Raw genomic sequence first — 14983 nt, 5'->3', positions numbered from 1 at the left:
TGTATAATGTAGAAATACATGTGCTGTTGTTGTTGTTTTGGTTTTTAGGAGCATTAGCAATTAAGGCCATATTGCTCCGAGAATATGTGGTGGTCATTCCATGACCTTTCCGCATCCTCCGTATTTGGTGGTGACGGGCTCGAACCCCGGTCTAATCAAGAAGCGTGTGCTACGCACTGCTGCTCCTTCCCACCTGGCTACAGAGGGGAAATACACGTGCAAGTGCCTCTACAAATAGTAGTGCAAGGGCACTCTTCAGTAGTGCAAATATCTGTAGTGAAGCATATATTGTATTTCTTGTTAAATTGTTGTAATTCTGTATATGAAATGGTATTTTTCTTTAGCTAAATCCCAACGACACAATTTTGAAGTGGATATTTGGATAGCAGATCAGTTGGAGATATTGTGGATATTCTGTTGATTTATTTACAGGTTTTGCCTTACATTTTTTTTTTTTTTTTTTTTTTGTCCATCCATTATTATTGACATTATCTGAAACAATTACATTTGCATGTATAGCTTTGTTGACTTTGCTACCTATATTCTTGTCTTAAGTCCACTTAGCTCTGGTTAGCTGATCTCAGTTATTCCAGAGTTTTCAGTCTGCACAATATACATTACAGATCAGTTAGTTTAACTTCTGTTCCAGGTAAAATAATTGAGTCACTGGTTAAAGATGCATTGCAGGATCATCTAGACAAGACTGCAGCAATAATTCAGACACAGCATGGGTTTGTTAAGAGAAGGTCTTGTCTGACAAATTTGATTGGATACTATAATGTGGTTACAAAGGAACTAGATGCAAAAAATAATTTTGATATCATATACTTAGATTTCAGGAAAGCTTTTGACACTGTTGCACATGGAAGATTACTGTACAAATTTGGAGCAGTATGGTATTAAGGGTAAGTTGCTACAATGAATAAAAGGGTGGTTGAGTGGGAGAAGGCAGAGAGGTGATCAATGGATGCTGCTCTTTCTGGACTATTGTTATTACAGTAAAATCTCGTTAATACAAACTCGATTTATACAAAGTACTCGTTTATATGAAGTATATACCATTCCCCTGCAAAAGGATAGGCTTTTCTATGTAAATATATTCATTTATTACAAAATTCGGTTAATATATATTACAGAGTTTTTCTCCCCCCCCCCCAGAAATAAATATTGTTATTTTGTACATTTAATACAAATCTTAGCACAGCTGTCCGATTATTTTTGTGCAAACAAAACCAGTTTATAGTAGCTACAACATAAGTGCATTCTGAAAAACCATGTTAAATTAACAAAAGAATAAAAACAGTTTTTCTAAGTTGTTTACATACACACCCTCGCTCTCCATGGGATTAAAGTCAGTTGCAATTGTTACACCAGTTAAAAGAATCTTTTGCTACAGTAGTACAGCAGGCCCTCGTTATAACACGGTTTGCTTTACGCTGATTCGCTATAACGTTGATGCTATCGAGGCAGTGTTAGGTGGGTTGGAAAACTGCTAGCTTGGGGGAGACAAAGACGAATAGATTAACAGTAGCCACTGGCAGAGGTGGAAGAGATTCTTGCACTGAGCAGAAGCCTGAAAAACAAGATGCAGGATATTTCAGAGACTGCCGGGAGTCATTGTGGTACAAGTAAACACATGGGTTGTGTTAAGGTAGCTAAGAATAGAAATAGGTGCATGTATACTTGCGTATACCAATGCTAGGAGTTAGTAAATAAATTTGATGAATTTGAGGTATTGCTCAAAACATCAAAGGCAGATATTGTTGGGATATCAGAGACGTGGCGTAACACAGATATAAGGAATGCAGAACTGGAATTTGGGGAGTACAACATCTACAGAAAGGATAGACTGGATAGGAAGGGAGGAGGGGTTATGCTATTAGTTAAGAAATACATAAAATCCAAGGAAGTGAAGCCAGTTGACATCGCTGGACAGTGCAGTGTCGAGTCAGTTTGGTGTGACATAAGCATTGGGAGATCAAAATTGAGAGTAGGAATGTGTAATACGCCTAATGACTCTGATGAGTATAATAAGAAACTGTACAGGGAAATAGTGGGCCAGTAAATCAGAGAGTCTTATAATGGTAGATTTTAATTTCCCAGATATTGACTGGAATTTGGGGGCTGGTCACTCACTCACTAGCAAGGCTTTTGTGGATTTATTGGATGATTGTTTTCTACATCAGCATGTTCGGGAGGCAACTAGAGGGAGGAATACTCTTGATTTGATCATCAGCAGTGATTCTTCATGCATTAAGAATCTGCAGATAAATGGACCACTAGGTGGCAGTGATCACAGTGTGCTGAAGTGGGATTTACTCAAAGAGGTAACTACCATTAGGGGTAAAGGGAAGGGTTATTGCTTTCGTAAAGGCGACTGCAATGGACTGAGACAGTATTTAAATTCTATACAGTGGGACCAACTGATGATGTTACCAACAGCAAACGCAAAATGGGAAGCATTCAAAGAACTTATCTTGGAAGCTACTAGGCTTTACATACCAACTAAGAAATATTGTTCAAGGTTTAGGCCTAAATGGATGTCAGATGAACTGATGAGGCATATGGCAGAGAAGAAACATGCATGGGATACATACAAGTTAACACATGACACAGAAGCCTATGATAGATACAAGTTGATCTGTAACCAAGTTACAAAGGAGGTTAGGCAGGCGAAGGCAGATTACGAGAAATCTTTGGCAAGGGATGCAAAGAAAAACAGCAAAGAGTTCTTTACTTATGTAAACTCTAGAAGGAAGGAAGGGGATGAATCAGATTGGTCCACTTGATATCGATGGGTCAACTGTTAATGATTCTGCTCAGGTAGCTAACAAACTAAATGAATATTTTGCATCGACATTCACACATGAGGAGTTATTTAGCGAGGGGAAAGCCAGAGGTGTATTCAACTCTAGCAGTAAGCTAGAGAATCTTGCAATAACTGAGAGTAAAGTGGAGGAGAAATTGTTGAAGATAAACACAAGAAAGGCACCTGGGGTGGATGGGATCTATCCAGTTATATTAAAGGAGGCAGCAAAGGAAGTAAGCAAACCCTTAGCCATAATTATGAGAGCTTCCTTGGACTCAGGGGAGGTACCCACAGACTGGAGATGTGCAAATGTGACCCCAATTGACAAAGGAGGATCAAAGGCTGACACAAGTAATTGTAGACCTGTGAGTTTAACTTCTGTTCCTGGAAAATTAATGGAGGCACTAATTAAAGAAGCACTGCAGGATCATTTAGACAAGACTTCAGTTATAGCTCGGACACAGCATGGTTTTGTTAAGGGGAAGTCTGGCCTGACCAATTTGATTGGATACTGTGATGCAGTCACAAAGGAACTGGATGCAGGGAATAACTTTGATATTATATACTTGGATCTTAGAAAGGCTTTTGATACTGTTGCACATGGAAGACTGCTGCACAAATTGGAGCAGTGTGACATTGGAGACAAATTGCTGCTGTGGATAAAGGGGTGGCTGAGGGGGAGAAGACAGAGAGTGGTAATCAAACACTGCTCGTCATGGACTAATGTTATTAGTGGAGTCCCTCAGGGCTCAGTGTTGGGTGCATTATTGTTTTCTGTATTCATAAATGATATTGATGATTGTATATCAAGCTTAATGTCGAAGTTTGCAGACGATACAAAGGTAGGCAGGGTTGTCAAGGACACTACTGACACTATGCTGCTGCAACAGGATCTGGAAAGGTTGAGCAGATGGGCTGAGAGGTGGCAAATGAAGTTTAACATTGACAAATGTAAAATACTACACATGAGAAACAGCAACCCCAGAGCAACGTATCAACTCTGTGGTACTACACTGACAGTGGTAGAGAATGAAAGGGACCTGGGGGTGGTTGTGCAGGCAGATATGAAGTTCGCTGAGCAGTGCAGACGGGCTGCAAGAGTAGCTCATGGTGTATTGTCAATGATATATAGGAATTTTTTTAGCCGGGATAAGGAGGTAATTATTCCCTTGTATAAGGCAATGGTCAGGCCACACCTCGAGTACTGTATACAGGTCTGTAGACCTCATTTCAAGAAGGATGTAGAGCTGCTGGAACGAGTACAGAGAAGGGCAACAAGATTAGTGAATGGAACAAAGGGGTGCTCTTACGAAGAAAGGCTTAAGTTTTGCAAATTACAGATCTATCAGATCACCTCGCTGGGCACCAGCGAGGTGATCTGATAGAGGTGTATAAAGCCTTGAATGGTTTGAGCACGCTCAGTGCTGATGGGATTCTTCCTCTCGCTCAGAATAATCACCTGAGAGGGCATAAATTCAAATTGAGGAAAGACAGATATAGGATAGATGTGCGGAAATTTGCCTTTAGCCAGTGGGTGGTTGGTTGGTGGAACAGACTTCCTTCTCTTGTCGTGGAAATTGATAGCCTAAATAAGTTTAAGGCTCGGCTGGACAGGTATTTTGAGCGAACAGAGAGGTGAAGTGGAATTGGTTTTTTTTTTTTTTTTTTGCTGATGCTGCAAAAGCTTGCTTTCTTGCATCAAATGTCTCTACTAATGCTAATGCTAACGCTGTTCTTATATTATAACCCTTATCTGACTATAACGCTGTCACAAATCACTATAAAACTCTCTTTTACAGATTGCATTTTTGGCATATTTAACGAAATTGTTTCATTCGATGGAGTCGATAGCTTGAAAATGAATAGCAAAACAGCATTAAAACGTTTCCCACGCCCACTTGAGAAATTTTCTTGCACACTTTTAATTGCAGTACAGTGACTTGTTACGTAGTCCGACATCAACATTTTAAAAAATGATCAGGTATATTGCTTGTAATATTTGCGTTATATGCATTTATTCGAAGTCTGGTCATCACTCAGGTGCTTCCTTGGGCAGGTGCAGCAGTGCATAGCACACGCTTCTTGATTGGACCGGGGTTCGAGCCCGTGACCACCAAATACGGAGAATGCGGAAAAGTCGTGGAATGACCACCGCATATCCCCGGAGCAATATGGCCTTAGTTGCTAATGCTGCTAAAAACCAAAATAATAACAACAACAATAGTCATCACTCGGTACAGTATTAGACGTCATGCGTAATGGACAGTTAACTCGAACATTGAATCATAATTAATGCAACCAATGCAGTTACATTTTCGAAGAGTTAATAAAGGCGAGTAAGAATGAAAAAGCAGCAATGTCTGGACCCAGCACGAAGACTATAAATGTGAGAAAAAGACTTAATTTTCAAATTAAATTAGACGTTTTGAAGTGAATCAATTCCGGTCAATGACAAGCAGATGTGTGGCATAATTTAGGACTGGCAAGTTTAACTGTAAGAACGGTTATAAAAAATAAAGAATTAATTTTAGCAGTGGGAAAGACAGCTGTTACACTGCAAGCAACTAGGGCTAGGGTGGCTATTAGGATTGAAATGGAGAGACTTTAACTAATTTTATTGAAGATAATATCCAGTGCAGAATTCAGTTAAGTTAAATATTACAAGAAAGAGAGAGAGAGAGAGAGATTAGCTATGATGATCTGAAGAAAACTCACCTAAAAAAAAATATATCAAACCATTTCAAACTAGTAAGGGCTGGTTGAATAGATTTGAAATCCAGAGAAAAGGTGCAAATCCAGATCAAGGAGCCGAAACTTTCAAAAAAGAACTTTTTAAAATTATTGAAGAGGGGTATTATGAGTTATACTTCTCAATAAGTTTTTAACATAGATGAAGCAGGACTTTTTTGGAAATGAATGCCTAAAAGAAGTTTCACATTTAAAGAAGAAAAAAACATGCAAAACGGCAAAGAATCGGTTGACTATTGTTGGGTGGTTACACTGCGGGGGATTTAAAATCAAAACCCCCTTTTAGTTTACCAGGAAGAGGGCCAAAGTACAACCCAAAATCGACACATTTTTCTTAATTAAATTCATCAATTAAATTAAATCAATTTAGATCAATTAAATCCATGATTTTAATTGGAATTTTAAGTTTAATTTTGATACGTAAGTAGTTACCACATAATTATATACATATGTAATGCAGAATATTTTATAGTACAAATATTTGAATATTAAATATTTTGACCGACATTGTGCATATTTTCACAACCGTTTATTACTGATTAGGAAATATCCTATGGCACTGACCGCAGCTCACAAATATACATGTTACCTTATGGGAACAGTGCTCGCTTAGCGCTCTGTTTTTCCAGTACGAATTATCAGCATTAAGCAGGGGTCATCTGTAATCTATTTTTTTTATTATTATTTTATTTTTTTTTAATTTTTTTTTTGTTCCATTTTATCTGAGCTGATGTCTTTTTTGGAACTTGTGCCTTTTTATTAATTTAAAGTTTGTTTGTATTAAACAGTTGGACAAGATTTTGTAACTCCGCCAAACGCTAAGTTTTTGATTATATTTAGCCATTTTATTGACTTAATTGTTATATTAAATTATTTTCTATAAGTAGCTTATAGACCTAGTCAAGCTCCTTGGTTTATTTTATATTTAGATAGCGATTTTGAAAGTTAATTAATACTTAGTGTCTGTAGATTTACCGTTCATAACTTGCCGCCATTGTTATACATGCAAAGCGGCAAAGGATCGATTGACTTTATTGTTGGGTAGTTACACTATCTAGTTTGGGATATACGTTGTATATACAATACAACATATATCCCAAACTAGATAGTGTAAGGTTTAACATAAAACTAGATGGCAAAATGCATAGCACTGTATTAGAAATCTATTAGCAGCCAGGGTTTACTTCGCTTAATTGGGACAACATGCCGTTTAATCGGGGCAGGAGACCGCAGCACTGGAGATTACACTACGATTGTCTCCGACCATACCAGGTGGTTCGGTCGGATTTCTGGAGGTCACAACCATAAAACAAAAACAGCAATCACCTGTTTATTGGGCTTTTCTGTTAGTGCAATCTATCATAAACGGATAGTAAACTATCTTATTGAATTTGCAATAATACCGAAAGCTGGAATTATGGTGAAATGTGTTTACACTTCTACTCCGTTCTCACTTGTGCTTATCGTGTTACTTCAAATTTGTGTGTGCTCTGTTCTTTGTTATTGATTGCTTATCTTTTTACTGTTTTAAATTTTAACCCTCACCCACAAATGTCAGTGAACAGATATGTCAATTAGTTAGTATGTACATATTAGTTAGTTAAGCTTAGTAAGCTCAGTATTCCAAAGCCCTGAGAGTGTTCTGGGGAATTAAAATTGATCTGTGCAAAACGCACAATAAGAAAATAATCAAGAAGTACCTCGCAACTTACTTCTGTAGTGTACTCTCCTATGCCGTGGAAGTTTGGTCAGCGGCACCAAGCACAAGCCTTAGGAAACTATGGAGCCTCGAATTCTGGGTGCTGAAGTGGGCCAAATTGTGGTCGCACCAGATCTACACAACATCTAAATCTACTCTCTGCTGCAACCTGCAATATACGCCCATAGTCCACAGAGCCAATGTGCTAAAAATAAAGTCATTCCTTCATCTGTGCTCAGCTAAGCAGGATCGCATCAACATCTGGAACACGGTTGGTTGGCGTTTGCCAGGCAGACATCTCCGTAGTACTCTCTCCTTATGCTCAAGGCTCCAGCGGTTACAGAATTTCAAAAGACACTTCCCTAATGTGACTCTGGACACTCAACTCGCTGAACATCGACCTGTGAACGATAGACAAGGCATATCGAGATGGCATCTTGTCCCATCTTGCTGTTTGTAAAGGACATTTATGTAAATGCCGATCTCAGTTAGCCAATGTAATTTCATGTTCAGCTCAACTTGTAGTCCTTTTTTGCTGTAATTACTACTTCATTCATTTTTACATTTTGACTGTTATCTTTGCTTTGATCTATTAATTATTATTTAGTTATTATTATTATTTTATTTATTTATTATTTTTTTTTATAAATCAAAATCACTTGTATAAACAACTAATTGTAAGATTCCTCTGGCTTTCTGTATAAGGAATCACTAGTGTATAAAATTTATGTTAATAATCTTATTATTATATAGGACAAAAACTGTAAACAACATTGGATTCTTTCTTTAAATTAGATTAATTTATTAAAAAGTTAATGAATTGTATGTCTCCTTTTATATTAAGCTTAATTCTTTTACTGTGATACTAAAATATTGTATATATCAAAATATATACTGTACAATATTTTCATTTCTGTTAATTGCTTTTATCTTAGTTTATCTTACAAATAAAATAAAATCTTTAAAAAATTGTGTTAATCCTACTGTATTGTTAGACAAGACTTGTTTTTATTATTTTTTATTTTATTAATTTAAATTAATTTATTTTTTATTTATTATTAATAAGGTAAAATTTTGACACTTTTAGGGGCCCTCGTTACTACAAACCTTGTTATTACAAAACGTGAAATTTTAGGTCCCTTGAACTTTGTATTAATGAAATTCTACTGTAGTGGACTCCCACAGGGTTTGGTGTTGTGCCCACTGCTGTTTTGTATATTTATCAATGATATTGATAAATGTACAAAATATATCAGGCTTAGTGTTGCAGTTTGCAGATGGGCTGAGATGTGGCAATTAAAGTTTAACATTGACAAATGCAAAGTACTGCATATGTGTAGAAGTAACCCCAGAGGAATGTACCAACTTTGTGGTACTATATTTAGAGTGGTAGAAAATGAAAAAGACCTGGGAGTAATTGTGCAGTCAGATATGAAGTTTTCTGAGCAATGCAGACAGGTTGCCGGAGCAGTGCATGGGGTTTTGTCAATGATATACAGGAATTTTGCTAGCAGGGGTGATTATCCCTTTGTATAAGGTAATGGTCAGGCCACACCTTGAGTACTGTGTAGGTCTGAAGGCCTCATTTTAGGAAGGATGTAGAATTGCTTGAGTGTGTACAGAGAAGGGCAACAAGATTGGTGAGGGGAACGAAGGGGTCCTCTTACCAAGAAAGGCTTAAGTTTTGCAAATTGCAGTGGCTGGAAACCAGGCACCTGTGATGTGTATAAAGCCTTGAATGGATTGAGCATGCTGAATTCTGATGGGATTCTTCCACTTGCTGAGATTATGAACCTGAGGGGGCATAAATTCAAATTGACGAAAGACAGTCATAGAATAGATGTGCTGAAATTTGCCTTTAGCTAACGGGTGGTTAATTGCTGGAACAAACTTCCATCTGTCATTGTGGAAGTTGATAGCTTAAATAAATTCAAAGAGGAACTGGACAAACTTTTAGAAGGAACAGTTGTGTGAAATTGTGTTGTGTTTTTTTTTTGGCTGATGCTTTATAAGCTCATGTGCTTGCTTTCTTGCATCACATGCTTCCATTACTACTACATATTCCATGAAAACACACACATTTGACATGTCTTGTGAATGGGTGCATCATGACCAAGGGTGGTCAACTTTAAAGTTCCAGTTTCTAATTAAAAAATTGACATGTGTGATATTATTTAAGTTTATTATTAGTATTAGCCATGTAGTGCAAAGAAGCCATGGGCTTTTGCTGCACCAGCCAAAAAATAAAATAAAATGAAAATAAAAACTAAGTAAATAAAAATTAAATTAAGCTCCTCTGCATACAATGAATGCCTGAAAACATTTTCTGGCACAATCACCAGTTTCTTTTGGTGGTCCTTTTCCATGATATAAATGTAATAGTCATTAAATATCTTGTATGTATAAAAGTGTCTTACTACCTCTTATACTGATTTACAAGTCAGTTACTTTACTGTTGTAGCAAGGAATGAGTTCAATGTTACAGATTTAATTGGTGTATGAGCATTTCTCACACGTAATTTAAACGGATTTCAAGCATTATGTGTCTAGTAAGTTATTCTCTACAGAAGATATATTTATCAAAGAATCAGTACATTCCCAGTACTCACTGAATCCATTTACAGCTCGGTGCAGTGCAATTCATTATTCCTTGAGAGGTTGCTTATGCCTGCCTACATGGACAACAATATGTATGTAAAGTGATGTAGTGTTTATGATGGGTTTTAAGACTAATTTTCATATAATGGTGAAAATTAATTTTGAGGCATTATTAGAAAGTTAGGGGTAAGTACAGTTCATTATTTCTATGAATTTGATAATTTTGTGACATTTAAGTCTAGTGATATCTAGTATGCTTCTACATTTAACTGTACAGTTGAAATGAATTTTAAATTGAGAAGGTGTTGTGATTTAAATGATATTATTATACAAGAAGAGCCAGTAAACAATGATAGTTTTTGCAAGAAAGGTTTTAAGAGAACTATTGTAATAATGAATTGATGGGCTTTTAATCTAATGCAATTAAAAACATCAGCTCTTTTGGCATAATTTTCAGGATGATCCTAATTCGCTGCGCAATGAGCTTGCTTACTCAGGCTGCCATATGTTTCTAAACCATTTGGAATTTATAATTTTTTAGTCTAGAAACCTATGAGGAGCATGACTTCGAACTCACTAATAGCATAGCTCTGGTATGATTGTGTATTTTAGAAAATAAGAAAAAAAAAAATTGTTTTAAAGTGAGTTATTTTTAATTTATTCTTTTATCTTTTTTTTAGACTACTACAGTACTCTGATTCTTTAGAAGAATTTTAACTTCAATTTGACATTTTCTAGTTTGAGGCTGCTTGGGCACTGACGAACATTGCTTCTGGAACGTCACTACAAACACGAATAGTAATTGAAGATGGTGCTGTACCTATATTTGTTCGCTTGCTTGGGTCTGAATATGAAGATGTACAAGAACAGGTAACAACTTATACATATTATTTCAGAGTTATTTATTCTTATTGATTTCTTATAAACTTTTGAAAATAAAATCTGTTTCATTTATCTTGGTAATGTGCTTCCTCTTTACCATTTTACCTAGTACAGTATTATTTATTTTCCAGTTAATGATAATAATAAATATTAAATACAGAATGGATAATTAGGCAATTAGAATAAATAAATGAAGTCTTGTAGCTCTAATTCAGACACCTGTCCATGGAGGAGATAAGTGCTTTCAAAATAAAACTTTTGTAATATTTTCTTAGATTCCTACCTTTCTTTCTCTTTTCTTTTCATTTCATTGTATTTCATTATTCTTATCCCATTCAAGTAGTTTTGTTGATTAATTTAAGACATATATTAAAATGCCCTTTCTTTTGTTTGTAAGGGTACTTGAATATAGTAACTGAACCTAGGAACAGTGTTGCTCTATAATTATAGTACCTTCTGAGAAAAATTAGCTAATAAAATTTCTGATAAATCTGAAGACACTTTACTGCATGCATTCATGGAAATAAATTTTATAGGAAATGACTGGTATTAAATTAAAGAAATTGAAGCAAATGATGATCATGTGCTTTGCATGAACTTCCTGCTGTGAATGCTGGAACCTAGAACCCAATTCACCAACAATTGTTCGTATGTTGGATCTTGTATTAGCCACAGTATTGGAGGCAGTCAGAGCTGCTGTGGTGGGCTGTAGCAGTCGTAAATGTGTAGAGGGAGAATAGAAATCCATCTAAAAGAAAGTGAGAGCGGAGCTATTGGAGAGAATAGAGATGGTTACTTTCCCTCTGTTTCTTTTTATGCCATTGATTTCAGGATTGTAAATGGGATGTTTCAACGTATCTCTTTTTGTGATGCTTTCCTTAACCAAGTTGAAACTGCTTCCCATGGATATGCCATGTTCAAAACCAAGTAGCCTGATACTTCGTGGGTGACATGTTCCTTTATTATGGCTTTAATTTTCTGGTAGACTGTCCAATATAATATTGTTGACACTGATCTGCCAAAAATGAATGTCTGTTTAACTTGGTATTTACTTTAAAGTAGATCTTGATATTGTAGCCTCCTGGTTCTGGCCATTTTCTACTAGGATGTGAGAATGGCATCAAAATGGAGTTGCAACTTAGTTTTCGCAGCATAAACCTTTGATTTGACATTAGATCGGAATCTGTTGTGCTGCCCCTCCCCCAACACACACACACACACACGCAGTTTGTTTTATATAAATTTACAAAAATATGAATTTTCATAATTTTTTCCCAGCAGGTGGGTGGTGTTCCTTTTGTCCATAGGTGGTTACAAAATACTTGGTACAGTCAGTTTCCAGACTCTCATACTAAACATACTTAGATCTCAACACAGCCACTCCCAAAGTACTCTTCTTTGATCAATAATGCATTTTTGCCACCACTGGTACAGTTGTTAGTAGCAATTTTATTCTGACCGAATAGTGTGGAGAGCATTTGGAGCTGCACTATAACCTCTTGTTCACTGTGGAAGCGAGTCTTTTAAACATTCTTTTCTTATTTGGGAAAAGAAAAAATCACATGGCGAAGGGTCAGGCATGTGGTAATGCAACAGTGTTTTATTTAGAGCTCTAGTTGCATGAGAAATGAGCAGTGTGCAGATAAGTTCAGTTTTAACTGCAGTTTTTTAACTCTGTTCTTGTACTAGCAAGTATAGATCTAATCTTAACAGTACAGAGGTTATGATTCTTCCTAAGTACAGCCTTGTTTATTTTAATAAGAATTTAAATTTCAGGCTATTAACAGAAATACTTTCTCTTTTCAGGCAGTGTGGGCCCTAGGTAACATAGCAGGAGATAGTCCAGAGTGCAGAGATTTTGTTCTTAGTCAGGGCATTTTAATACCTCTCTTACAGTAAGTTTTATATATACATATATATATATTTTTTTTTTTTCCATTTCAGCCATTACGTTTCGTATTAAATTTATTTTAACTCTAATTCCACAGGGTTCAATATCACTTTTTTTCTGGAAACTGATTATGCCTTGGCTAAAAAATTTTCGTATTTAATCTGAAGCGAAGCTACCCTTTCTTAACTTAATCATGTCTTCTAGTTTCCAGACCTAAAAAAAAAAAAAAAAAAACCTTTTTGTAGTGGCTTTCCACCCCTTTGTTTGTTCCCTCCCTTTCCTTTTTAATTCTGCTCATTGAGTTCTTTCCTATGATAAAGTTATTTTTTGTGTTATTCTGGTTAAGCAGGTGTCGGATTTTTTAATTGCGTAAGCAAATAAACAGATTTTTCTGTTAGATGTACAACTTGGCAATAGCAGGAAATTTAGATGCTGATTTCATGGTATCAATCGTGAAAGGAGATGCATAATTATTATTTTTCCTTTGTGCAATTCTTTAAATGCATAATTAATATTTTGAGTTATTTTATAAATTTCTATAAAAATTTTTATTAATCATGGTAAGGGAAGAGGAAAGTAGTGGAACAAAAGAGGCAAAGATAGTATAGAAGGAAAGTAAAAGTGGCCATATTGTCCTTGTGTTGCACTAATAACTTTATGGACGGAAGAACGATGTTAGCAAAAAGATATAAAGTAAAGATAAGAATTTAAAAGATACTTGGGTGAGCGAGGTTTGTAAAGACCCAACTTCTTAGAGTGGGCCCTGGCTAAGTAAAAGTTAGTAGAAGTTAATATCATATGCTTATAATATGCATTTTGGAGGTGGGAGGGATTTTTTTTCGGAAAATCTAAAAAATATAAAGCCTAAAATATAAAATGAAGTAATTTAAAATTATAAAAAGGCAGAATACTGAGAAATATTCAATTGTGAATAAGTAAATACCCTGAATTTCCAAGAACTGCAGTGTGTTTTCTTAAAGGTGGGGAAAAAATACAGTGGAATTATATAATACCAGTAGACGAAATTAGACATAGAACAGTAGCAGAAAAGCTGGCACATTTGTGAAGTGGCAGGAATTTGGAAATAATATGTGAAGTAAAATGCAGAAGTATTTTACTTCACATATTATTTCTTCCTTTTATGCAAATAGAAGGAAGAATGAGTGCCCTCACTAGCAGTTTTACTCTAATACGTATATAAAGTTTCACAAGTTAAGTATTCAACTATAAATGAAAAGGATAGCTTAGTTTATGGCACGAAATAAGAAAAAGTGACTAATTGACCAAAAAAGAGCCAATTGAAATTGGAGCTTGCCTGAAAAGCTTCCTGATAGTGAATTCTAAGAAAATCTGAGAGATAAATTATAGTCCTGGAAATGAAAAACTTCCAATATTTCCAATAACCCGGATCATTTCCGGGTTATTGGAAATATATAATTCTTCATAGTAATTTAGGAATAAATTGGAAACTAAGCTAGAATTTTGTGAACCCATGGGTACTCCAACAGTTTGCCCATATGTAAACCTGCCATCATAAATGAAATTATTAAGAATACAAGATTAATGTAGTTCTTTCACATATCTTCATTGATGCATATTTTATCTTTATATTTGTGATATAGTTGATTAGGCAGAAATATAAGTAAATTGTCTGGTGTAGAGATAAATAGATTTGCAAAATCATAGGTTTCAGTGCTGAAAATATTAATACTGGATTTAAGTGTTGATAACAGTTTATTGCTAATGATCCAAGTTGATCAAAGATTATTGAAAATAGTGCTGAGTAGTTTAAAAAATTGGTTGCCAGGATATATATATATATATAGCTCATCTATCATTGTTCCACTATTCCACGGGTCAATGTATGAAGCCTCGCCACTATGCCCTGTTGGTGTACTTCTGTCTGTCGTTGATTTCACTCCAATTTCCTCCTTTCTTAATGACATCGGTCTTTATCATGTCCTGCCATCTCATTATTTGGTCTCCCCCTTGGTCTTCTGTCCCTTAATTGTAAATCAAACATTCTTCTTGGCAAACACCTCTCGTTCATCCTCTTGACATGTCCAAACCATTTCAAACGGGACCTTTCAATCCTATTCTGGGGTTTTTCAAAGTGTATTCTCTTCCTAATCACATCATTCCTGATTTTGTCGCATCTTGTCTTTCTGGCTTTGCTCCTCACAAATCTCATTTCTGCTCCCTGAATTCTGCTTTCATCCTTTGTCCTCATAGTCCAAGTTTCAGATGTATATATCAGAATTGGTACGTAATAGGCCTGATACACTTCAGTGGTATCAGGCCTATTATGTACCTTCTTACACTTCGGTGGTCTGTTCCAGATTAGATCTCTTGTCTG

At 35.7% G+C, this 14983-nt stretch overlaps 1 protein-coding gene across 2 annotated transcripts in view; it reads left to right on the top strand.

The window, feature by feature from the left end:
* Kap-alpha1 (karyopherin alpha1) overlaps positions 1–14983 on the top strand; it is a 188621-nt gene that overhangs the window by 109537 nt on the left and 64101 nt on the right. For both annotated transcript variants that reach the window (XM_090379147.1, XM_090379146.1), the window contains exons 6-7: positions 10593–10724; positions 12543–12631. In XM_090379147.1, coding sequence (XP_090235273.1) covers positions 10593–10724; positions 12543–12631 — 221 coding nt within the window. The remainder of the gene's footprint in view (positions 1–10592; positions 10725–12542; positions 12632–14983) is intronic.

Source organism: Mastigoproctus giganteus, chromosome 8 (genome assembly GCF_048544385.1).
Source record: "Mastigoproctus giganteus isolate SK-2022 chromosome 8, ASM4854438v1, whole genome shotgun sequence".
Lineage (NCBI taxonomy): Eukaryota > Metazoa > Arthropoda > Arachnida > Uropygi > Thelyphonidae > Mastigoproctus > Mastigoproctus giganteus.
Note: the sequence above shows the minus strand (reverse complement) of the source record. Positions and strands in the feature narration are given on the sequence as shown.